General features: G+C 44.5%; 2 protein-coding genes and 1 long non-coding RNA gene across 3 annotated transcripts in view; 1 reads left to right on the top strand and 2 right to left on the bottom strand.

Annotated features, from left to right (window-relative positions):
• The window catches only part of GAD2 (glutamate decarboxylase 2), a 62,076-nt gene extending 61,173 nt beyond the window's left edge, over positions 1-903 (bottom strand). The window contains exon 1 of the mRNA XM_084781811.1: positions 634-903. Within this exon, the coding sequence (XP_084637937.1) occupies positions 634-709 (76 nt within the window). The 5' untranslated portion in view covers positions 710-903. The remainder of the gene's footprint in view (positions 1-633) is intronic.
• Positions 6-12,929, top strand: LOC311597580. Its single transcript, XR_014779269.1, has 4 exons — positions 6-131; positions 4,303-4,494; positions 7,724-7,831; positions 12,409-12,929. It is a non-coding gene; the product is annotated as an uncharacterized lncRNA (long non-coding RNA).
• Positions 5,242-23,733, bottom strand: part of MYO3A (myosin IIIA) — a gene marked incomplete at both ends in the record, with an annotated part of 161,408 nt that continues 142,916 nt past the window's right edge. The window contains 4 exons of the mRNA XM_084781810.1: positions 5,242-5,362; positions 9,675-9,818; positions 10,533-10,573; positions 12,833-12,939. Coding sequence (XP_084637936.1) covers positions 5,242-5,362; positions 9,675-9,818; positions 10,533-10,573; positions 12,833-12,939 — 413 coding nt within the window. The remainder of the gene's footprint in view (positions 5,363-9,674; positions 9,819-10,532; positions 10,574-12,832; positions 12,940-23,733) is intronic.

Here is a 23,733-nt window from a genome sequence, read left to right as displayed (position 1 = left end):
GCCGGGGAGGGGAAAGTGAAGCGGAAAGAGAACAGACGGGCGAGTGAGAAATTTCGTTCCGAGTGCGAGGTCTCTGCGTTGGGAGTGGTGCCAAGCTCGCGAGCGGACGCGGGCTACTCTGCTTTCCGCAGGTGGGGAGCCCAAGAGAGCCTGAGGCAGGGGCCAACCCTCGCTTTACCTTGTCCCAGGAAGAAGCCCACTTGGTGGCCCTTTGCACTTGTTTACCAGGTGCTCAGGTTTCCAGGTCCTCCCTTCCAGCGCCCGTGCCTTACCTAGACCCCAGGTTGTTCGTTTCGCCGCGCTTGCCTTTCAGATCCCAAATTCTACTCTATCCCTTTCCAATTTTGTCTAGACATTGCAAAGCAAAGCCCGAGTCCTTGAATTCTGACTCCCACGGAAGCTGCATGTTTTTAAAAGAAGCCTACGCTTAGGGGAAGGGGCCGAGCCACCCTGGGCCTTTTCCCAGGGGACAAAGGGCTGCGGAGGGTTGGGGCTCTAGCACAGTTGAGAACTTAACCCAGAGAGTAGGGCAAAGTTTCCTGTTGCAGATGTCAAAGCGTTGGTCATCTGCGTAGCCCTGCAAACCCCTAGCCATACACAAAGCTCTCCTGCAGTAGCTCTTGATTTTCCTACCTGTGCCGGGATTCTCGGGATCCCCAGAGCCATCTTCAGATCCGAAGGACCAAAAACCGGAGCCGGGAGAAGCCATGGGCTCTGCGAGATTGGCGCCAGTCGCCTCCGAGTGGCTGAGGGCAAGCTGCCTTCGGCTCGACCCTGCACGCGCGTGCGTGCGTTTGTGAGTGTGCGTGTGGCGGGAGGAGGGCACCGCGCGACGAGGATGGGTGTCACACAGGGACAGGAAACGTGCTGTCTGCGTGTGTCAGTGTTCCTGCGTGTGTTCGAGTCAGGGCGTAGGGCCGCGCCGCTGTGCTTTCTGGCGAGGTAAAATAGGGAAGTCGCCAGGATCCTCGCAGTCTGGAGACTTGAAAGTAGAAAGTGCCCAAGAGATTTTCTATTTAGGGAGAAGGAGCTTTGGGGAGGTGAGGGAGTGACGGAAGGGAAATGGGGGAGCTGGGTCCTGAGGTGTGCGTTCTTGCGCGAGTCAGATGCGGGGGAGGGAGGCGTGCCGGCGCAGCGCTGACCCAGCTACAGGCGCGTGTAGCCCGCTTCAGCCCCCGCGCGCTGTCCAGGGTGCTACTGCAGCTCGCAGCCCGCGAAACGCGGCTACCCTAGGCACCCGGGAGACCTTGGCAAGACTTAAAGGGTGGCCGAGACCGTTTTTTCACACGCGCATCGATTGGCTCATTGTTTGAGGCTGGCTCTGGCCGACCTTAAGCGGTTCTCGCGCCCTTATCCCTTTAAACCAGTGACGAGGTCGCTGTGACCTCAAGAGCTCAGGCTCCCTGGTCACAATCGTGCACAGCTCCAAAGCTTGGGGAAGGTCCCAAGGGCGGGGAGGAAGGTAGGCTGCCTACACGCCTACAGACTCATTTCATCTCCTTAGCAGAGCCTAACGTCTGCCTGCTGAGTTGAGCCAGCCCGGGGGGCGCACGGTTCCTGTGCAGTCATGCGCTGGATCCCCAGACCCACGGTCCAGATTTTGACTGACGGCTGAGGAGAAAGACCGCTGATTGAAGCAATTAAAATCCACGCTGGAGTCTATCACTGAAGACCTCAGGCTGGGAAAAATTAAATAAATAAAACGAGCAGAAACTTCTTGAAAGGGAACTGGGGAGAGATGACACAGCCCACAGAATTTATGCTTGGTGGAGGAGGGGATCGGGTTACTTGATGACCTTGGCCTGCTGCATCTGCGTGACTTGAGAATGCCTGAGCATAGGAGGAGGGCTGGGGGTTTCGAAGTAAGCAAGTCCCAGGAGAAAATGCATCTTTTCAGAGGTACTCAAACCTCTCCCCTTTCCTAAAGAAGTCCTTACCATCATGGGGTGCATAGGAACATAAGATTGGCAGCTTCTAGGCCCAGAGAGAAGCAGTTCCGTTTCTCCCCCTTCTAATAAAGGAATGAGAGAACCCTTTCTGTTTTCCTTTTCCTAAACTCTTAAACACAGGGACAGCGGCGCGCCTTGAGGATTTGAGGTCCCTGGAGTTCCTGCCTATAATATACCCATGGCTCCGGGCTTACAGAGAGCCCCCCAAAGAAAAGTGCTGCTGTCACCCATTTCCGACCTCCCCCGCTGCAAGTATCTGCAGTTTTCACGTCTCCACAGCCCTTCCTTCCTTAAGTTTTAAAATGAGGCACCAAAGTTGCCATCAGAGCAAGGACCCTCGAACCTTCAGTTTTGGCAACCCGGCTCACTTATTTTGTGAGACCTTGGGTGACCCTGCAGAGGCCCAAGGCCAAGGCTTGGGTCTCCAAGTGCATGCGCTCTTTCCACAAAGCTTTATCTTCTAAGTGCCCAATTCCAGGAGGCAGGGAGGATCTAGCTAGGGGACCTCATTGAGGCCATGGGATCCTGGGATGCGACTGGCAGGGTTAAATGCTCCCCAAGGCTTGTCTCCAAACTTGCTCTATCAAGAAGCAGTGGCATGCAGAGGGAAGGCGGTAATCTTGATCTTAGGCCTCCGCTTGGTCTGCCTTTAGGGCACTCCAGTCCAGGTCTGGTCCCTTTTGGCTGGCAGAGCAGCACCAGCTCCTGGAATGCAGAGAGCTTGGCTCGCTGACTACTGGACCCTTGTTCCATCCAGCCTTGCTGATACGACGAGGAGAGCCTGGTTCTTTGTTTAAATCCATACCAAACCCTGCAAATAATTCTCTTCAAGCCAGCTGGCTGGGGTTGAAACGTTTTACTATGGATGAGTGGTCGGAAATAAAAAGGCTCATAAACACACACACACACACACACACACACACACACACACACACACACAGAGCCCTACCTTCCAAGGGAAAAAAATGGATGAAAACAAGAGAAGGGTAGATTCTCAACATCCGCATTTAACTTTCTCGAAAGCAGTGACTTTAAATGGTAATATTAAATGCAATTCCGCAGCTCTGAGCATTTTTAAATCGAATGGTGTTTACATTAAAAAATGCGTTCCCCCACTCCCCTCTTCAGATGCAGGTTGGAATTGGGTTTATCCTTTTTTTAAAAAAAAAAATCCATCCCTTCCTAGACAGCAATTTGCTTTGTAAATTTTTTTTCATTTTCCCCCAAGAGCCCCCCTCCCTTTGCTCCTGGTTGGTGATAACAAAAGAGCACTGGGAGGTAATAATTACAGTCATTAGTTCACAAAGGAGGCAGCACAGACTGGGAAAGGAAAGCTGCGACTGTGGAAGCCTTTTCCTCTAACTAGGAGACCCACACCAAAATCTCCAGCATAGCCCATAGGAAGATTTCATAGGGAGATCTATTTCTTGTCCACTGTGCACCCCAGAAATCCCCAAGGCAGATCGGGTTAAAGAAAGATATTTGGTACAAGCTTTCTCCGGTGTCCTTTTGGTGCTTAAATGTTGAGGGGCCGAGAAAGAATCAAAAGAAAAGGGAATTTTGAAAACAAGGGCAATATCGGAATGTTCCACCGAGGGCTGACTGTTTCCTCTTTCCAGCCTTACTTCGGCAGGTAGATCTGTTGCCTCTCTACTCAGCAACTGAATATACTTAAGCAGGCACTCTTTGAGGACTCTGCTATGCGGAGGTCCATTGGAAGCCTGGATAAAGGACAGGGCAGCGGGGCAGGGCTCCTCCCTGCTGCACCTGCTCCAGGTGGGGCGCTGGGGAGCAGGAAGTCTTAGCCAGCCCTGGCGCCAGCACTCCTGCCTCCCCCACGTCAATCTGTGAGCCCCGCTGTTTCGGTTTCCTGTGCTAGGTACAGGTCCTGCCGCTCCAGAGGTTTGGCACACTTAGGTGACTCCTTTGTCCAGTCTGTTTTTCCTGAGCGGAGTTATCTAGGGAAGGAGCAGGGAGGGGAGAGCACTTGAATTTGGGACTTGACGCTGTCAAAACAGGAGGCCCCGCGTTAGCTGGATCTTAATTGTAAAATGCTGGGGCCACGCAAGCCCCTCTCTGGGGCGCTTTAGAGGCTGATGCTGCCTAGGCTTTGACAGCTCCTGGACACAAACGTTATCAGTGCCCTCTGCTTTGTTTTGTTTTGTTGTTGTTGTTTTTTTTAAATAAGGAACTAAACCCTGACCTGAGCAGAACTTGTTTGCTTATTCAGTCTCCCCTAGAACGCCCGCCTGCGCATTCTTTACCCCATCAAGGTGGTGTAGACCTGGAAAGTGTCTGGTAGGGAAGGGTTAACCTGGAGGTCCGTTCTGTCCTCCTTTTTCTTTTTTGATAGGTTACAGCAGCCAGCAGTGGTAAGGAAACTCAAGCCTCCCACCTGCTGCCCTTTGGTTCACTTTTATGTGGCCAGCTTCCAAGGAGAGGAGGGCTACTTCAAATCTGCAGAGGGCTACTTAAAATCGGACAGTCCTCAGTCTGAGGATCAGCGCAGAAGCAAGGCACTGGAAGGCCGCCTGTAAAGGATAAGGTTTGAGAGTTTGTCTGCAGTCCGCAGCATTTCTAGGTCAAGTTTAAACTAGACCGTGCTTTAAAGTGACTGGGGCAGGTGTGTGTGTGTGTGTGTGTGTGTGTGTGTGTGTGTGTGTGTGTGTGTGTGAAAATTTGCTGATGAACACAGAAGTCATCTCAGGCCCAGCTGCATATCAGAGACAGAGGACCCCAAGGCACAAGGCAGACAAACTCTTGTAAAACACAGGCTTTCCAAGATGCTTACTTTATTTAGTGGTAGTTGTAATCAAGAGGGGGAGAAAACTCAAGTGTGAGATGAGTTTACCTTCAAAGTTCATTTCTCTCCCAACTTGCCTTTGTTCTGGCCTACCCAACCAAGAGTGACTACCATTTGGTCCTGGGAAAGCCATTTCAAGAAAAGAAATCTCTTAAATCGTTTTTAAATGAGCAAGGGGATAGTGACAACTCTGGGGCAGCAGATACTGCAAATCACAAACAGCTGAATAAAGGGCTACACTAGGAGAGTGGGGGTGACAGGCAGGTGGGTGTAGAAGTCTGGGAGCCCAGCATTTGCAAGTACCCAAGGGGTTTAGATTCTCTTAATCCCAGGTTCTCTTGGGCCTCGAGGTGGCCCTGGCATTTGAGAGGGAACAGATCTGGCAGGCCATCAGAGGGGTCAGTGCCTGTGGGTTCTGGTACCGGCTGCTGCTTTGATCTTTGTTGTAGCTCAGGGTCCTGAACTTTCTAAGGCTCTGTAGGTGTGCTGCTACAACTGATGCACCAGGCGCTGCCTCTGGGAGGTTTTGCGCAGAAGCCTCCGGTAGTCATAGGGGTTGGCTGAGATCCCTGTCTCTTCCTCTGGGCTTTCCGCAACAGCAGTCCAGCACCTGCAAGTCAAACCTGTTTTCAGAGTCCATGGCAGCTGTTTGCAGCGGATTTCCAACCACCCTCCCAGAGCTAGTTGGTTCTCTTCCTTGAGCCGTTGAGCTGTCCACCAACCACAGGCAGTTAAGAAATCACAGTGTCAGGCCAAATGATCCAATGTAGCTCTAAAAAAATGCTCTGCAGGTTTGCAAAGTTGAAACTAGTGGCTTTTGTGTTCAGATGAGAGTGAAGCATTAGCAAGTAGATATCACAAAGGCCGCTTTGTTCAAAACAAGAATAATTCACAGCTAATAGAGAAATACTTATTTTAGTGCCTTATTTAGTTTCTAAATGACTTTCACTAAACAGGAAGATTTGAGGTGCATAAATAGATGCCCCCCTCCTGGATTTTCAAACTGCTCAAGTGTTTCTTTTAAACACTGAGTGGATCTGACCAGTCACTCCACACAGGGACTACTTGCTCTTTTGGCTTTTCAAGGCTTCCATGATTTTTAGAGTCACTGCTTTCCACTGTAGGAAGGAACTCCATCAATGTTTACCAGTTTCTGCAGAGTGCCTGAAGAAACGAGGGTGCTCCCTAAAACACAGCTCCAGGGCTCCTACAAAGTGCCAACGTAGCAAGGAGAACAAGTCCTTGCTTTCATGGAGCTTTACGTTGGGTGTAGGAGAAGACCAAACACAAATGTAAAATAACAAGTGATGAGGGAAACCATAGAGAAAAGGTGAAGAGGGGCACAGGACAAAGATGGTGTGTATACAAGCAAGGATGGTCAAGGTAGGCCTCTGTAAGGTAGCATTTGAGAAGAGGCTTGCAGGGGAGACCCATGAGCCAGGATGCTCTTCTGGGTAGGGAGAAGGGGCAGTCATTTCAGGACAATAGATCAACCAGAGGAAAGGTTCCTGAGACTGCAGCAGGCACACCGTCTCAGGAACAACACAGGTTACAGTAGCCTGAATGGAATAAGCGAGAAAGCAAGATCTGAGTGAGAGCCAGAGGAACAAAGGCAAGAGTGGAAGAGACTTGGATGCTTGGCGGCTAGAGACTTTAAGTACATGGATGATTGTTTACGGTGTGGCGGTGCGTGCTGATTGAGTTGAAGAGCTGGATGCTTCAATGTTGAGAAGCCAGTGAGAGGAGGAGGGGTCAATGAAGGAGAATGAAAATGAAGAGGCAGGAAAAGTACAGTCTTAGAGGCCAGCAATAAAGATATTTTAGTTTTACATTTTGTTTATTTACTTATTCACTTTACATCCTGATCATAGTCCTATCCTCCTTCACCTCCCAATCCCACCCACCCTCCCCCCCATCCCCCTTCCCTATTTCTCAGAAGAGGGAAGCCCCCTTACCCCCTCTCCCCCCAGCTCATCAAGTTGCCTCAGGACTGAGCACATCCTTTTCTCCTGTGGCCTGGCAAGGCAGTCCCACCAAGGGGAAGTAATCAAAACCCTGGCAAGAGAGTCTATGTCAGAGAAAGACTCAGCTCTCCTTACTAGGGGAACCCCACGAAGCCTGAGCTGCTCATTGGCTACATCAGTGTAGGGGGCCTAGGTCTAGTCCATGCATGGTCCTTGGGTGATGCTTCAATCTCAGCAAGCCCCTCTGGGCCCTGGTTAGTTGGCTCTGTTGGTCTTCTTGTGGAGCTCCTATGTCCTCCAGGCCCTCAGTAAAGATATTTTAAAAGCTGGGTATGTATTGAAAGTACAGAGTGAAACCCTGCTTTCAAAGGCCAAATCAAATCAAAGCAGACAAACAACGAAAAAAGCAAATTTGAGAGTAAAAAAAAAATCATAGGTGTTAAATTCTGCCAACAGAGATAGACTGAGAACAAACACCGTTGGGTATAGTAAAATGGCACAACCTTGGCAGGGTCATTTAGTGACATGGTGGGAGGAAAATTAAGTAAAGTGGCTAAAGAGACAGTGGGAAAGTAGGATGTGAGGAGCATCTTTCACACATGACTCCTTGCCAAGATGGAGAACAGAACATGTGTGGTATTGAAGGTGGACTAAGACTGTGTCTGTGATGAGTGCTGCCACATTGGGGCATTGGGTTAAAAGACAGCCAGAGCAGCCTTTTTAGTAAAGAGAATAGACATTAAAGCAGGGGCATAGAGAGAGAGAGAGAGAGAGAGAGAGAGAGAGAGAGAGAGAGAGAGAGAGAGAGAGAGAGAGAGAGAGAGAGAGAACACCACTATATTCTTGAGTGGCTGTAAAGAAGCAGACTCAGAGAACACTGAAAGGCTAGGCTTCATCTGGGAGTTCACACGGGTCATCTGCAGCTCAGTGAGGACAGTATGAGTTACCTCGGTTAGATTTGGTAGTAAAACCATGTGTCTATACTGTGTTTTCTGTTTTAAATCCAGGACCTTACTGATCATACAGACTATTTGCTGTGAATGATCATCTCTACAGTCCTCCTTAGTTTAGAAAAAGTCCTCACCTCTTGGAGTTACCTTGTTCAGCACTGATAGGTGAGTATCATCTCCCTCTAACCTGGAGATCTTGTGATGTGAAGATCCCACCTTTGGTACCCTGATATCCACTGCTTTCTTAAGCTCCTAGTATGATGCTTTGCATAAAGTGGCAATATTAAACAGCGGTTAAAATCATTGGCTCTAAGTCTACAAAATCCTGTGTTCAGATTTTCTGGCTCCATCAATTATTAGGTGGGTGACTATTTACAGTCAGTTAAACCCTGGAGACTTAGTTTCCACACTCATGAAAGAGGGCAGCCATAGTAACCATCTTGCCAGTTCAATGAGATAATAGCGTAGTGCCTAGGTCAAAGCAAGCGCTCACCCAACTTATTGTAGTGGATACTACATACACACCCATGGATGCTGCTGGGAAGCAGGCAGGGTTTCCGGGATGGAAAATCTTTACAGTAGGCATGGATCTATCTGCTAGTGAAAGAGAAAGAATGCACTGGAGAGGAGGTGGAGTCAGCTGCTAAAATCGGGAGTGGAAATAACTGACTAGACTGTGAAATCCCTGGGCTGGAGAACCCTTGCTCAGTTTGTGACCTTGGACAAATCACTTGATCTCTCAGGCACCTGCCATTCTATTCTCCTGCCTAGACCCCGGTGCTTCTCCTAGAACCCACTAAGCTTAAACAGGTCATAGCTTTTGGTTCCAAGATGGAAGAATGCGTCTTCTTTTTTTGGGGGGACAAGGGCTTAGAAATCCCAGGCAGATTTTGAAAAAGCAAAGGAAGAGAGACAATAACAGCCATCCTTATTTATAGAAAACCTTTTCCATGTACATAGTGTATAATCGCTTTATCATTTCATTTAATCTCTATAACAAGATAGTGAGGCAGCAATTTGAAAATTCCTCTGGAAGCGTGAAAACCAAGGCTCAAAGAGCCCAGAAAACACAGTTTCTCAAGTAGCTCAACTAGGGTCCGAGGCCCAAACCTAAGACACTTAGACTTTGAAAGCCTTCCCGATAACCACCGTTTCACACCATAAAAGAAGGATGAGGGGGTCTGTGAACCCAAGGCCTACATGATGATGGCTAAGGATTTCAGATCAGCTCCCAGTGGCCCGGCAATGCTCCTATTTCCCATGCACCGTGCTTATATCCTACTATGCACCCCAGTCTCGAAACTTCACAATAAATTTTGGTGGAAGGAAGAAAATTATTCCCAATGTTGTAAATAAGCTCCAAGATAAATTACTTAATGCTCCAAATTAGTGTTAATTTGGAAAAAAAAACCCCACATATCTAAGACACCCAGTTTTTTCTATGGATCTTTTTTTCCAAAATGGTTTTTAGTTTGGCATCCCTCAATTCTGAAAATCAGAAACATAATTTAAAAATCCAATATGGGAGGCCAGTCAGGGTGGCACACACCTTTAATCTTAGTACTTGAGAGGCAGAGGGAAGTAGATCTCTGTGGTTCTAGGCTAGCTTGATCTACATTTCCAGGCTAGCAAAGTTAAATGGTGAGACCCTGTCTCAAGAAACCTTCTGTAAGTGACGAATATCACATTATTTAGAGGTTAATACAGCTAAAGGTATACTGTATAATTAGGATGGGCACACAGGTTATCACTTAAATTGGCACATTTTAAAGGGACATGAATAACTATAGCAAGCAACAGGGTGTGATTGGGAACTTTTTCTAGGAATTGTAGGATGTGTGATTGTACTGCCATCCTGTGCATGGCTTTACTGTGAGCAATATATCAGGAATGAGATGAAATATTTGAGAAAATATAATGTCATTATATATATAATTGCTTACATTAAAAAATTTAAATTCCCATTCAAAGTTTATTATTGAATGTTATGCAGCCTGTAAGTCATTACCTTTCATTCCTCTCACTGCACCCGTCCTGGGGTTCCTTCTTTGCTCTCCCTTCTCTTACGTTAGAGCTGTGTTCCTGTGGTCCAGAAGGAGTAGGCAAAAATTCCTTATAGTAGAAATCTTCCAAACCTAGTAGTTTTCCTTGACTGAAAAGGAACACACAAACATGCTAATGAACACACAAACATGCTACACAACCAGTCTAGTGTCTACTCACCTGACTTACAGGCAAGTGTTTTCTTCTTTGGAAGTATTTACTGTGACTTAAAACATCCCACACATGCCCACGTATATGGGATAAATCTTGAAATGTAGACAACAGTACATCCTGTTAATTAAAAGCATCATTCATCTCTTACTTTGACTAAAACATTAGCTGTGGGACAGGCTTCTCTTGCTTTTATCAGGCTTAGTTAAACATGAACTGGTAGTTTCTAGAACTGCCAGTGACAGTGTTGTCCAGTTTAGCTAGTCTATGTTCCCATTCACACCTGGGTCATGGGTAATTGTCATGAGAACTGGCCTTGATGAGCGAATACAAAGCATTTTCAAATGCTTTCATCCATATTGCATTAAGCATCCATTAAGCAATAATTGCCATTATTAAATGGGCAGAGGAAAGCAAAGTCTATCCCAATGACGCCGTGCATCCAAATCATAGCTGAATTCTTAAAGAAAGCTTTGTATAGTTCTGGCTCAGTCTATTTAATTTATAGGTTCCAAAAGGTCCTCATGCTTAGTATATACATACTGTGACCATGCTACTTTCCAAATATATGTGATTTGTAATAAAACTTGAACATAAATATTTATAGTTTTAATTGAACAAAGCCATGCTACAATTTAGAAAAGATAATTACCTGTCTTTTCTTGGTCTCCGTTTTTCTTCTTGGATTGATTTCTAAAGGGAATAGAAGAATTGAAAACATATAATATATAGTCACATGAAATCGTTATGTATAATATTATCTTAATAATAGATAAGAAAGAGGGAGATTCAGGATAAGTGATTACTAGCTTATAAAATCATTTCATATAACAATACTATGTGATTCAGTTTATATGAGATTTAATATGAGGCAAGTACATAGACGAGAGTCAATTAGTGATTGCTTAAGGCCTTAGTCAGGAATGGAGTGTGGGAGTAACTGATAATGGGTAGAGCCTTATTTTGGAGTGATAGAAACTTTGTAGAATCGACTGTGGAGACGTTTGTACTAAAACCCATCTTGTTGTGTTCTAACTGTGTTGTGTTATTTGTGTGACCCGTGACACATCCCAACACAGCTGTATGAAGGAATGCACCTCTGTCTGGACCTCTCCGTGTTCACATCCCTGTAGATTATATAATAAACATCAGGTCGTTTGCTATTTGTGTTTGGAGCCAAAAGTCCTGAACTGGGCAGTGAGCAAGGTCATGACAGCTGATGAGATTGTCCTTAGGAGCTGAAAGGCAAAGAGGTTGTACATTTGGAATCTGGGCAACGTCATGAGAGAGATGAGCATCTTGCAGAAATGTGGAGAAATCACTGGAGGGAAGAGAGAAGACTAGAATTGGCCCAGCCAACTGGGAAATCATGTGTGAGCCTTGTGTTTTGCCTGTGCTGTGTGAATCTGTTTCCAGTAAGCTCTTAGATTGGCTGTGATTTCAGGGGCATGGAGAAGTTTAGCTCCTCTCCATGACACTGCAGAATGTGGACTGAATATGTATTAAGTGGGGAGGGACCACTGGGGTCAAAGGGAGCCTGATTTGGGGGCTTAGGGGATGCTGTTCCCTGTGGCAGTTTTAAGCCATTCCTATGGTGAGCCGACTTAGGGGCAGAAGCTATGTTCAGTGAGGAAGGAATTAGAATCTGGACTTCTTGCTGAGCCAGTTGAAGTAGGAACACAATCAAATTCATGGCGTGGAGAAATACTCTGGCATGTGTTGGGGAGGATGAGACTTGGAGCCTGAAACAGTCTTCTTGAGAAATGGTGGTGGTCAGAACTGGGGAGACTCTATGTGGCAAGAGAAGGAGGATGAACACGTAGCTAGAAGGCATAATGTAGAACAGCTGGCACAGGTGTCAAGTATAAAAGGAAGGGCAGGACCCTGGAGAGCCGCCAAGTTCTTGGGTTTGGAAACCGAGGCGATGGTAGTGGCCCCCATGGAGGGCAGTAACATAAGGAGAAAGAAAGCCTAGTAGAGACCATCCCAATGACTTCTCCTGGTGCTGACTAAGTGGATCAAGGAGACGTCGATGAAGCTAGTGGGCCTGATTGGAAAGCTAATGTGCTCACCTGTGTCTCATGATGTTGACCTGAGATGTGAACATAACACTAAGGGCTGGCTCTAGGACCGGCTAGTACAATGGTTATGCATACATCTCACGATTGGCCTGGAATTTGCCAAAGCTCAACAAAGGTTCACTTCTCTTTTACAACTTGCATAACGACATACTCATTTAAATGAAGTTCTAAGTGTGGAGGGCTTTCCCACTACAAACTTCCCTTTCTAGGTTGATATTTGTATGTAAACTCAGTTAAGCGATGAGGTGGCTTGAATAGGTATGGCCCCCGTAGACACATGGGTTTCAATGCTCGGCTCATAGGGAGTGGCACTATTAGGAGGTGTGGCCTAGTTGGAGTAGGGGTGGCCTTGTTGGAGGGAGTGTGCCACTGTGGGGGTGGCCTTTGAGGTCTTCTAAGCTCAAGCTATGCCAAGTGTTGACACAGTCTCTCTCCTGTTGCCTGCAGATCAAGATGTAGAACCCTCCGCTCCTTCTACAAGACCATGTCTGCCTTCAAGCTGCCATGCTTTCCGCCATGATGATAAGGGACTAAACCTCTGAAACTGTAAGCCAGCCCCAGTTAAATGTTTTTCTTTATAAGAGTTGCCATGGTCACGGTGTCTCTTCACAGCTATGAAACCCTAATTAAGACAAGTGACTACCAGAAAAAGTTTCTTGGAGAACACAGTGTAGGTCCAAGTCTACAAGAGAGGCCAGGACCATGAGGAAGTGGACTGGAGGACAATGAAGGGACCGTTTCGCGGGCTATCTGGGAAGTGGAATCCAAGGAGGGCCTCCATGTTGCAAGGCGTTCTTCCGGGGCAGCCTAGTGCAGCCACAGTTTCCACTGGTCGTCAGTTTGATGGTAAGAACACGCTTCCTCCACTTACGTGGAGTAGACAGTAGTATGTGGAGTCTTCAGGGTTATTTAATGTTTTGGGTTTCCGGGGTCGCCTTGGAGGTCTCAATATTTTTGGCTCTCCACCTTTAGAGACACCTATGAGAAAGGTAATCATAAATAAGTTCTGGATTCCAGACACTGTACAATGTTTTCCTTTGGATAAACGGCAGCTTCTATGCATGCAAACTGTGTTTGTTCTCTCATCCACCTGCACTGTATCTCTGGTTGTGTGGTTTCTTCCAGTTGTCTGGTGGTCTAGGACTTGGAGAGCAAGAGAGGAGGGGAAAAGAGCAAGAGGAGTTGGGAGATGTGGAATACGGGTGTAGGTTCACAGGAGGGATAAGGCCAGGACCAGGCTTAGAATATATAGGTCAAATCTACTTACCTCATTTTTACTTGAGTGGCAAGAATTATAAAAACACAGTACCAAGTTATATATATATATATATATATATATATATATATATATATATATATAGTATATTTAGAAACACTTTAAAGTTGCCTGTGACTAGATTTTAACTTGACTCTAATACCATTTAAAGTCTGAATTGATGTATTAGAACAATACTGTTGTAACAACAATAAATAGAAGATGTCAAAGAATCCGCATAATTGCCATGTGAGTGAGGAACAAAAGGATTCTGAGAATAAAGGAATTCTTGGCCCTGCATCTATCAAATTATCTCTATTCAGTCTGAGTATTATTATAGATTCCATTGAACATGGACCGGACAGGCACAAAGGAGGAAGGAAACAGGGGAGACGGGCAGCGGAGAAAGAAACAACTAAACAAAACAATTTTTTTTTGAAAAATGCCACAATGAAGGCTAATTCTCGCACAAGATCAAGCCAGCCCAATCTTAGCATGGCTGGGGGGGCGGGGCTCATGAAGTCCCAACTCTTGTCTATGAAGCTATTGACAATCAATGACAGCTGGGGGGGGGGAGGTTGTTGTCAGGGCTGAGGTGCCTGAGCTGCTACCTGCGCTCCTGTACCTCATCCCGTACAGTAACAAGACTCAGTGGGTATATAAACAAAGAGAGAGAGGACATGCAGTTGTTAGAAGGGAGATGTGGTGGGGAGTAAAGGGAGAATTAGAGCGAGGGAATGGGAAGGTGGACCAAAATATGTTATCTAGACATTCAAATATTAAATAATATATCTTGTTATTATTTTCATCTCTACTTTGTTTTATGTGTATGTGTGCATCGTCTGTGTACCACGCGACTGCCTAGTGCCTGTGGAGGCGAGAAGAGGATGATGGATCCCCTGGAACTAGGCTTATAAAAGGTTGTGAGCCACCAAGTCGATGGTTGGAATCAGAACCGGGTCCTCTGCAAGAGCAGATAGTGCTCTTAACCACTGAGCCACTCCCCCAGCCCCATAAATAAAGCGTTATTTTGGAAAAAGAAACTACCTTCTACAAGGTCAATGATGCCCTTCATAGGCAGACTGTAGGCCCCTTTTCTGTTCCATTATCCCTGAATCCTTGAGCATCACTCATCATGTCATGCCTTCCAACCTAAAGACTGTACATCTGAAGGTGGACCTCCCTTTCTTGTTTGTTCTTTAACTCCCAGAACTTCGGGAAACATATAATAAGTACCTAATGGACGTTTTCTGGTTGGGGTTGGAACAACAGCTCCGAAGTTATTAAGAGGGCTTGCTGCTCTTTGGCTTCCAGCATCCATATCAGGCACCTCCCAACCTCCCATAACTCCTGTACCATGGGAATTTGACCACCGCTTCTGGCCTCCATGGCACCTGCACATACACATCATGCACACACACGCGCGCGCGCACACACGCACACGCACACACACACACACACACACACACACACACACACACACACACACACTCATGGACACGGACACAGGGAAAACTGCACTGACAAGCCAAGCTTCAGAGGAAACCTAGTGACAATACTGTGATCTCAGATTTTGAGCCTCTAGAGTGGAAGGCAACAGATGTGCTGCTAAAGTTTGTGGTTTGTGGTTTGTTGTGGCAGCCCTAGAAAATGAGTATAGAACCCAAGCCTGTGTTTGTTACTATTGCCTTGTATTTATGTCACTACTGTTCTGCTAGTCTAGGTAGCCAGCCTGTGCCTGGGATTCCTGTCTCTGCCTCCCCAGTGCTTTTCTCACGGTCACTATGCTTGCCTGGCTTTTATGTGGGGTCTGAGGATCTGAACTCTGGTCCCTGTGCTTTCAGGGGAAGCACTTTATCACCCGAGCCGACTCCCAATCCTTGCTGCTTAGGACCTTTGTCTATGATGCTTTCATACAATGTGTATAGAGAGCCGAGGTGGTAGGGATGTCCTTCTGAGGGACTCCTGATTTTGCCTTGGTGGGCAGTCTGGGACAGTGTGGGGCAGTGCGGGGTGGAGCTTTGCATCCACATTAGCTGACAGGAATGGAGCTGAGTGGACATAGATGCTCAGTATACTTTTATTAACTGGGCCACTGGCTTGTAATCACAGATAAAAACAAATATCCAGTGCTCCAAAGATCAATGTAAATAAGACAACTAATAAAAGTCTGGGAAGAAAATGCAGGCAAATTCATGAAGCATTTAGGGCTATAAATACCTTAATCAAAATTCAGGAGTCAGAAAGCATATGTATTTGCTCATCGTTAAGTATCTAAGGAACTGGGGATGTGAGCAGGTCAGGTGCTGGCCTAGCACGTTTGGTTCAGCCCCAGCATCATTATGATCTTTATGTCTTCTATAGAAAGACTAAAGCCTTTATTTAGTAATAGTAAAAAGGCACCAGATAAACTTGGGAAGCTGTATTTTACAACCTCACTGACAAACAATGGGCTGTTGCTTTAAATGCAGCGTGTGGACGACAAAAGCCTACAAAGGGACAGACCGACAGGAAAATGGACAAAAGATGCAGATGAGAAAATCAAGATGAGCACAACACATTAGTAAAATAAATCAGCAACGAGGGCACTTTGACAAGGAGCGGGGGCGGATGCTGCAACAATGACCATTTTACCCAGACCTATGAGCAAAGATAACAAAGAACCCTAACTGTTATGGGCAGGGTGTCAGAACAAGTGTGTGATCACAGAAGGCTGAAGCCAAGGCCAGTTAGAACAACCTTCGAGGAAAGTAGCCTCCCAATAAAAAAGAAGCAAAACAAAACAAAACACTTTTCCTCTCAATGATCCTATTACCCCTGAAGTAGTTCCCAAACAATTACAACTCTAGTAAAACAATTACAATTCTAGTAAACAAAAACAATTTTGAAGAAGTTCACTCCAATATTTTTCAGACATAGCAAGTAAGAACACATACACATATTTGGAAACGTAGGAAAACATAAGTTACAATAAGGCTTCCAAAGAGGAGAGTTAAGTAGACTGGATGCAGGGAGGAAAGCAAGATAAAAGAGAGCAAAAAATATATTCTAAGAACACATTTATAAAAATATTTATAAATATGCACGTGAGAATGAGTGTATCACAGGCCTAACAAAGTGCAAATACACTGCATTGAAACACCAGCGTTTCTAACTATTTCTCTAGTTTATAGAATTCATATTAGCTTGGTTTTTGAGCTTATTTTCTCCAGGACAATCTGAAATGGGGGGGGGGAAGCTGAGTATTATTAAGGGTGGGCTTCCTAAGACATTGCCCTCTGACGTGGACAACGAGGGAGTAAAAAATGAATGATTGGTTTGACTGCTCCGCCAAATTTCCCTGGACTATTTTGTTTTTTGCTTTTTTTTTTTTTCTGTGAGTTTATCACACACAAGAGAGGCACAAGTTTATTCTGTGCCCTGTTGTCCTTCTTCATGTTGTTCCTTTGGGGGAACGCAAGCCTTGTCAACTAATCACCCTGTCCCCGTAATTACAAAAATGACACAAACATTTATAATCACAAACTTTCCACAGCATATCAATGTTGACACTAGCAGAATTAGATTTGTGGCCACTCCATGTGATGTGAATGATAAATGTTAGCTTGCAAAGGTTACAGCCAGGAGGCAAGGCATTTATTCATATTGTAGTGCTGGTAATAATCTCCTTAAGTGTTTTAATTTATCAGAAATGTACCTTTCAGATAATAAATTGACGCGCATTTCAATATTTTTGCATTCAGAAGAAAAGGAGACAAATTAAAAACCCGTTGACAGCATTTGCTTTAGAAAGTTAAACTTCAATATTTTCCTCATTTTAGTAATAACCACACCATTTCACCGAAGGGACCACAGAGTGTCATTTGCAGAAGTGTCAGGTGCCTAAGTCAGGGCTCAGCCAGGTGGGCATTAATCTACCCTGACTCTTTTCTTAAGAAACCAATTTTTCAGTTTTTGTAAGTTTCCATTTCCTCTTGGCAGGCTGTGACCTTCAAGAAATACGGTGAGCTACAGAAGTCTCCAGGACTTCTCCTCAGGCACCTTAAAAGCAGACGCATCCAGGACTGGTGACTGCTGGCACTTCCCCCTTCAGCTCATCTGCCCTTCTGCCAGGCTAGGAAGCCTAGAGATCTGAATCCAGATCCCAAGTGTGGAGCTAAGGTCTGAAGTCCTCCTCTGCCTGGCCAGACCTTCCTTTCCCTCTGCAGATCTACTTAGTTATCCCATGACCTGGTTTGATCTTTCATTTTTCCCCTGGATTCTTGTGCTCTCTTGAGCTAACTAGAGGTCCAGGGTTAGGGTAAGGGGCTTGTCTTGGCTGAGTGTCCTCAGCATCACGGGTGGGACATGTTGTCCTGTTTGAGTGGATCTGTTTCAGTCGGCTGACGTTCTCACCAGGATAGCTACTGCTCCTCCTCCACCTGAGCTGATTGAAAGAGTGCCGCCCTTCTAGGGTGGTTGAGCCTCATCAGGAACTGCATACAGCTGTGTGCCTAGAGTACAAGGGGAACTCGGTGCTTGGATTTAAGGTCTTTAATTATACCTTGGATCTTTCCAACTAATGTTGATTTTAAACTATATGTAAAATATTTGGATATATAACTTGAGGTAAAATAGCAAAACCTTGTATTATTTTCCCCAAACACACACACACACAAACAGAGAGAGAGAGAGAGAGAGAGAGAGAGAGAGAGAGAGAGAGAGAGAGAGAGAGAGAGAGAGAGAGAGATATCTGGTTCTGTATCTGTTTAGATTTCCCCTGCTGAGAGTTTGAGAGAGTTCTCAAAGAGGTGAAATATATTAGTATTTTTGAAAAGTCATTACTCCTTATTAGAACATGGTAGCTGGAAGAGATCCCAGACTGGCCTTGGCATATTTGGAGATGAGACACTTACTGGCAGAGGGCGGATGCTCAGCTTCAGGTTGCATTATAAGGGTGGGCTCTCTGTTTCACCCAGAGCTGAAGCCAGCAGAGCAGAGGTGGAGCGTGTTCACTCAGCTTGTTCCATTAGCCACTCAGCCTTCCTAGAACTCCCCTCCATGAGCTGCCTCTCCCTGCGGGGGAGGGAGCTGCTTTATTTACAGAATTACAATTCCCACTCTGCAGCAATGCTTTGCCCTGTGTTTGGATTAGCTAGCAGACTGCTATGGTTGTTCTTGGAGAAATGCATGTACAGGTATTAATATTCCATGGGCAGAGTGTCATTACTTATTAATCTCTTTCCTCTTTCTTTTTGTCCAACATTTTTTTTTTACCATGTTCACACATTTTTCTCCTTTTAAGATCTGATCATTTCCTTGGCTACTTCCTCATAAATGGTTTTATTGGGTCAATTACATAAACGGTTTCTTTTCCTTCCCTCCCTCCCTTGCCTGCCTCTGTTTATTTTTCCTTCTCCCTCCTCTGTATTACTATGCCATTTTTCAAAATATTGAGTACACTCTCACTCTTATATTTGGCAATAACAAATTAGTACCTTCTCATCACTGTTAAACTTTTTTTCATACTTTCCATATTGATAAGTAAAACAACCACTTGCTTTCACTTGTATTCTTTATTCCTTGATGCCATATACCTGCTCATTTGCCAACCATGTAACCGCTATGAAAAACAATGAATTTCCCAGTGTGCTTTCCATTGCTTGCACCCCTGGCTGCCCTGATCTGTACAGCCTGTTTGTGTCTCAGGCACTAACCTTCTGCATGTTTGTTTGAAACACTTTCACTAGTTTGTCTTCGGCTCTTCAGTCTTTCAATACTTCTTTTCACTCGCTGGGTCTGCGTAGCCTAATTCAACATTTTCCCCTCCTGCTTCTCATAGTTTCCTGCTTTGTCTCTTTCTGAGCAGAGAAAAGAAAGTTCTCAGGCCACAGATGCTGACTTCTGTGCTCCTCAACCTCAAGAGAAAAACGAACCTGAAAAAGCTTTAGTCAGTGAAGAGAAGGAATCTAGTGGATTCCTTCTTCCTCAAACCAGAGATAGTTTTAAGCACGATCCACTGCTGTCTTGTTGGCTTGTTGCTCCTCTTTACGCATTTAATTCTAATCCTTCCCACTAAAGGAACAGTTTCCATTGTTTTATAGTTAAAATGATGTTGGCATTAGTTTAGGAAATGTACACATTGTTAAACAATACCCTTTAGTTTTTAGTTTACTGGGCTTCCTGTTTTATCAATATGGGTGCTGGGTTTTATTAAAAATAGCATTAGTATTTATCATGACGGCTTTTCCTTCTGACCTTTTGATATAGTGTCACATCCATATGTATCATAAGTGGTACATAAAGACAGTCTTTCTATATACTCTTGCAATGGTACATTGTCATCACTGTTCACCACGTGTCCACTGGTGAGCACTGGTTTCAGGGATTTGGGGCCAACCGAGGCAGCTTTTAACAAAACAATGCTTCAAGACTTTTAGTTCTAAGATGTATAAACTTCCTAAAATAAACACATCTTGTTTTTCACATTTTTTTCCTCTCGAACACAACACATATTGCGGATATTCACTGTTTTCTGAACATCTGAAGGCATGTGCCTAGGTATGTTAAGCTCTTTGAAACCTTTTTGGAAGTAATTCTTTGATGGAATTACCATTGTAACGTTTCTCTTAGAAACACATATAACATCAAGGGACTAGATTAATTGCCTTTACAGAAGGTAGATATTTTAGTATTTTCATAGTATAGTTGATAGAATCTTATTCTTATTTCTATTTATTTGTGGATTAAAAAAATCAGGACTTTATTTTTTCATGTTTTTAGTAGCACTACCATAGCTTCATTTGTATAACTGCATTTCTATATAGCCCCAATAAAGCCGTCATTAAGACTACAGAGGATATAGAAGTAACAAGGAAGTGTAAAGCAATTAACAATGTGCTAACAAGTGTCCATTAAGTTTCTGATAGAGAAGCACACACGAAGGCCAGTGATGCTGGCAATGTTGAAGCTGAGCGGTTTCCTGGCATGTTTGGACACTGTAATAATAATTTATACAAGAGCAATTCCAACAGAAATTATATAACTGCACTTAATATAATAACAGTGTAAATAAGGTATATTCACATACCATGCATTTATCATTTCATACCACTAGGAAAAAATCTAGCCATGATGGCACACGCCTTTAATTCCAGTATTCAGGAGGCAGAGGCAGGCAGATCTCTGAGTTGGAGGACAGTCTGTTCTACAGGGTGAGTTTCAGGACAGGCAAGGATACACAAAGAAACACAATCTCAACACCCGCCACCCCTCCAAAAAAAAAAAAAAAACTAGCATGATTTTAGAAACTGGTCTTATAACTAGTCATCACTGGTTTAGGCTAGTTCCTAAACTCCTCAAAAGAATACTTGGGCCAGGGTACTGTTTATGGTCATCATGATATTCTGAAGTAAAGAAACAAATGAAGCGAATAGCATTTGCCAAATCCTCCTGCTGGAGTGCACATTCCCCACCCAGATGGAGTTGGCCCTGACAGACTGAGTCCACTGAAGCCCTGAGCCAATTCTCCTATCTTAACAAGTTAAGGGTCCTTAACTTATTCCCTTGGCATTTTGTCACATGACAAGAAAAGTAACCAACATATCAAGGCTATTTTATGAGTGACACAGAAATTTCAAAGTAAATAAAAATACTGCTATTTCTTCCCTGGCATTTGCTCTGAAAACACCATTACACATCTTCCTGTGGTCAACTGTATGCATGTAGAGAGAGGCTCCCTCCCTTGGCACTGAATTCATGGACAACACCATGCCAATGACATATAATAGTATCCTTATTTGCTAACTGTGCACCATCCAAACTTGCAGCCCAGGGGATTAGTCAGAGCTCCTCTCTGTAAGAGGAGAAAGTGAGCTTACTTTTATGGGTCCAGGGTTGTTTGTCCCACAATCAATCTTTGTTTCCCACTCTTTATAATGTTCAATGCAAATTGACAGGCGTAACATAATCAAGAAGAAAAACACTCCCCCCACCCCACCAACACCTGGCAGGAGAAATCAAGCAGTACAAGCAATGTGGCTATACATCTCTGAGTGCATCTTCTAGACGACATGTCCTGTGTACTGTATATCCATCTAAGTTGGCATTACTGTTACTGTGATGAAACATCATGATCAAAAACAACATGGGGAAGGAAGGGTTTCTATGGCTCACACTTTCACAGCACTAGTCACCATCACAGGAGCTAAGGACTGGATCTCAAACAGGGCAGGACTGTGGAGGCAGGCGCCGAAGCAGAGACCAGGGAAGGGTGTCACTCACAGGCTTGTTTCCAATGGCTTGTTCATCCCTGGACCACACAGCCCAGGCATGGCACCACTTAAGACAGGCTGGGCCCTTCCTGATCAATCTCTAACTAAGGAAATGCCCTACAGGCTTGCCTACAGCCCTGTCTTATGGGAACATTTTCTTAATTGAGGTTTCCTTCTCTCCATGACTTAGCATGTGTCAAGGTGACATAAAACTATCTAGTGCAATTCTGTTAGCTCTTATAAGGTTCATTTAAAACAGTTTCAAACACATAAAGTGAATACACTCTGCTGTTAATTTTAAATTTTATAATTAAATTAGTCTCTTATCCTTCATTTGGACATTGTTTTTACCTGACATTTGGTATAAGCTAGATATTTCAAAGAAATATGTAAAGTTCTCTTTAAGCCCATAATTAGTTCAAATTAATTTGAAAAAATATAATGACACTTTCTATGTTTTGCATATTTTCTAGGGCTTTTGGGGGTACCCCTGAGAAATACCCCCATTTTTGCATGCCCTCACAGAGGCTTAGCAAGTTCTTAAAAAGGGGGTTGGGTACATCAGTTAGCAAGCACACATGCAGGCATTCAAGGCATGAAATGATTAGAGTCTGGATTGTGTATTATTTTAGTGGTGAAATTATTTGAAAGTGAGCCTTATTTAGCTTACTAAATGGGTTTTTCCTTAGAGGCACAGGCTATGTGAGGAAGTGCATGGCAGGAGTGGCCTGTTGAGTCTGTGCTCCTAAGGGTTCACAGGACATCATCCATCTGCCTGAGTCCTTTCTCCATAGCAGAAGGAAGGCTCCAACATAAGAAACACTTTCCTTAGATGAATTGTAATGTGAATAACTGTTCTGCTTAATGAAGAATATCTATGTCAGGCCTTCTTTGACCAAAGGAACTTAGAAGTAAGCAATATAAGAAAATCAGCAAAGAAGTGACTTGTTGAAGAAAGAAGAAAAAGAAGAAGAAGAAGAAGAAGAAGAAGAAGAAGAAGAAGAAGAAGAAGAAGAAGAGGAAGGAGGAGGAGAAAGAAGAGGAGGAAGAGGAAGAAGAAGAAGGAGGAGGAAGAGGAGGAGGAAGAAGATGAAGATGAAGAAGAAGAAGAAGAAGAAGAAGAAGAAGAAGAAGAAGAAGAAGAAGAAGAAGAAGAAGAAGAAGCAAACTCATGAAGGCTTATTCCTCGGACACTTTACTTTGTTGTGCTTGTTCTATTTAGAGGAAGTGAAACAATGTTCAAGCTAATTACCAAGCAGCTATCAAGTGTCTACTGTGTGGTAAATAAGTGACCATATAGTGTGTGAAATGATCCTGGGTGGGAAAGGTTTGGGGTTAAGTCAATGCAGACTGTGGTGCCGATAATTTATTTCATCCATGTGTACCCAGACACCCCTGTGAAGTCTGTAATGGTGAACTGAAGTCAAAGGATAAGAAATGGAGAGTTGGACTTGTTGGTCCATAGTAAGTTATGCTGCTCTATAAAGGAAATTAGTATCTAAAATTTAGGATGGGGTTTGCCTAACCTAAGATAAAACTGACCCAGATTCTGTGAAAGAGTCCATAGTGCTCAAACAACACTTGGCCCAACTTACTACTTCAATTAAACTTCACAACGAATGTTTATAAGCTATTTGATAAATGTTTTTCTTTTTGAAAATTAAAAAATCATGGATATTTAAAACATATGAACACACGAACTCAGTGGAGGCTCATAGCTGTAATTCCAGTACTCAGGAAGGTAATGCTACAGATTCAAGGCCAGCCCAAACTGCATTGTGAGTTCTGGGCTAGCCTGGGCTACAAAGCGATTTCTGTGTCCATCTGAGCTATTGGGTAAGTTTCTATTTCAAATAACAAAACCCAAAATATATGAATCTAGATGATCTTAATAAGACCCAGGAACAAATCTCTCTGAAATGGCTGGGTGATGATCTGCACCCTCTCTCCACCCATGCCTTTCCTAATATTCCAACAGCACCTGGGGAATTTAGGAAGCAGCCGCTACTGAGCGGGAAGTCCCACAGGCGTCTATATTTCTTTCTTCAGGAGCTCTGAGCAGCATTCCATGTAGTGTCCTATTTCCTGTGTCTATAAGGTTCTAGGCTCCCTGGGTGTTCTGTTTCTCTGGGCACCCTTCTTTGCTCGTTCCTCTGCCCACCCTGTCTATGACTGAACATCATCCACCTCTTCTTTCTTCCCTTCTTGCTCTTAAAAATCTCACCCTAAGAGGAGACCTACTTGGAAGAGGTTAGGTCACCGGGG

Source organism: Acomys minous, assembly GCF_964271855.1.
Source record: "Acomys minous genome assembly, chromosome: 5".
Taxonomy (NCBI): Eukaryota; Metazoa; Chordata; class Mammalia; order Rodentia; family Muridae; genus Acomys; species Acomys minous.
This window is presented reverse-complemented; position numbering and strand designations above follow the sequence as displayed.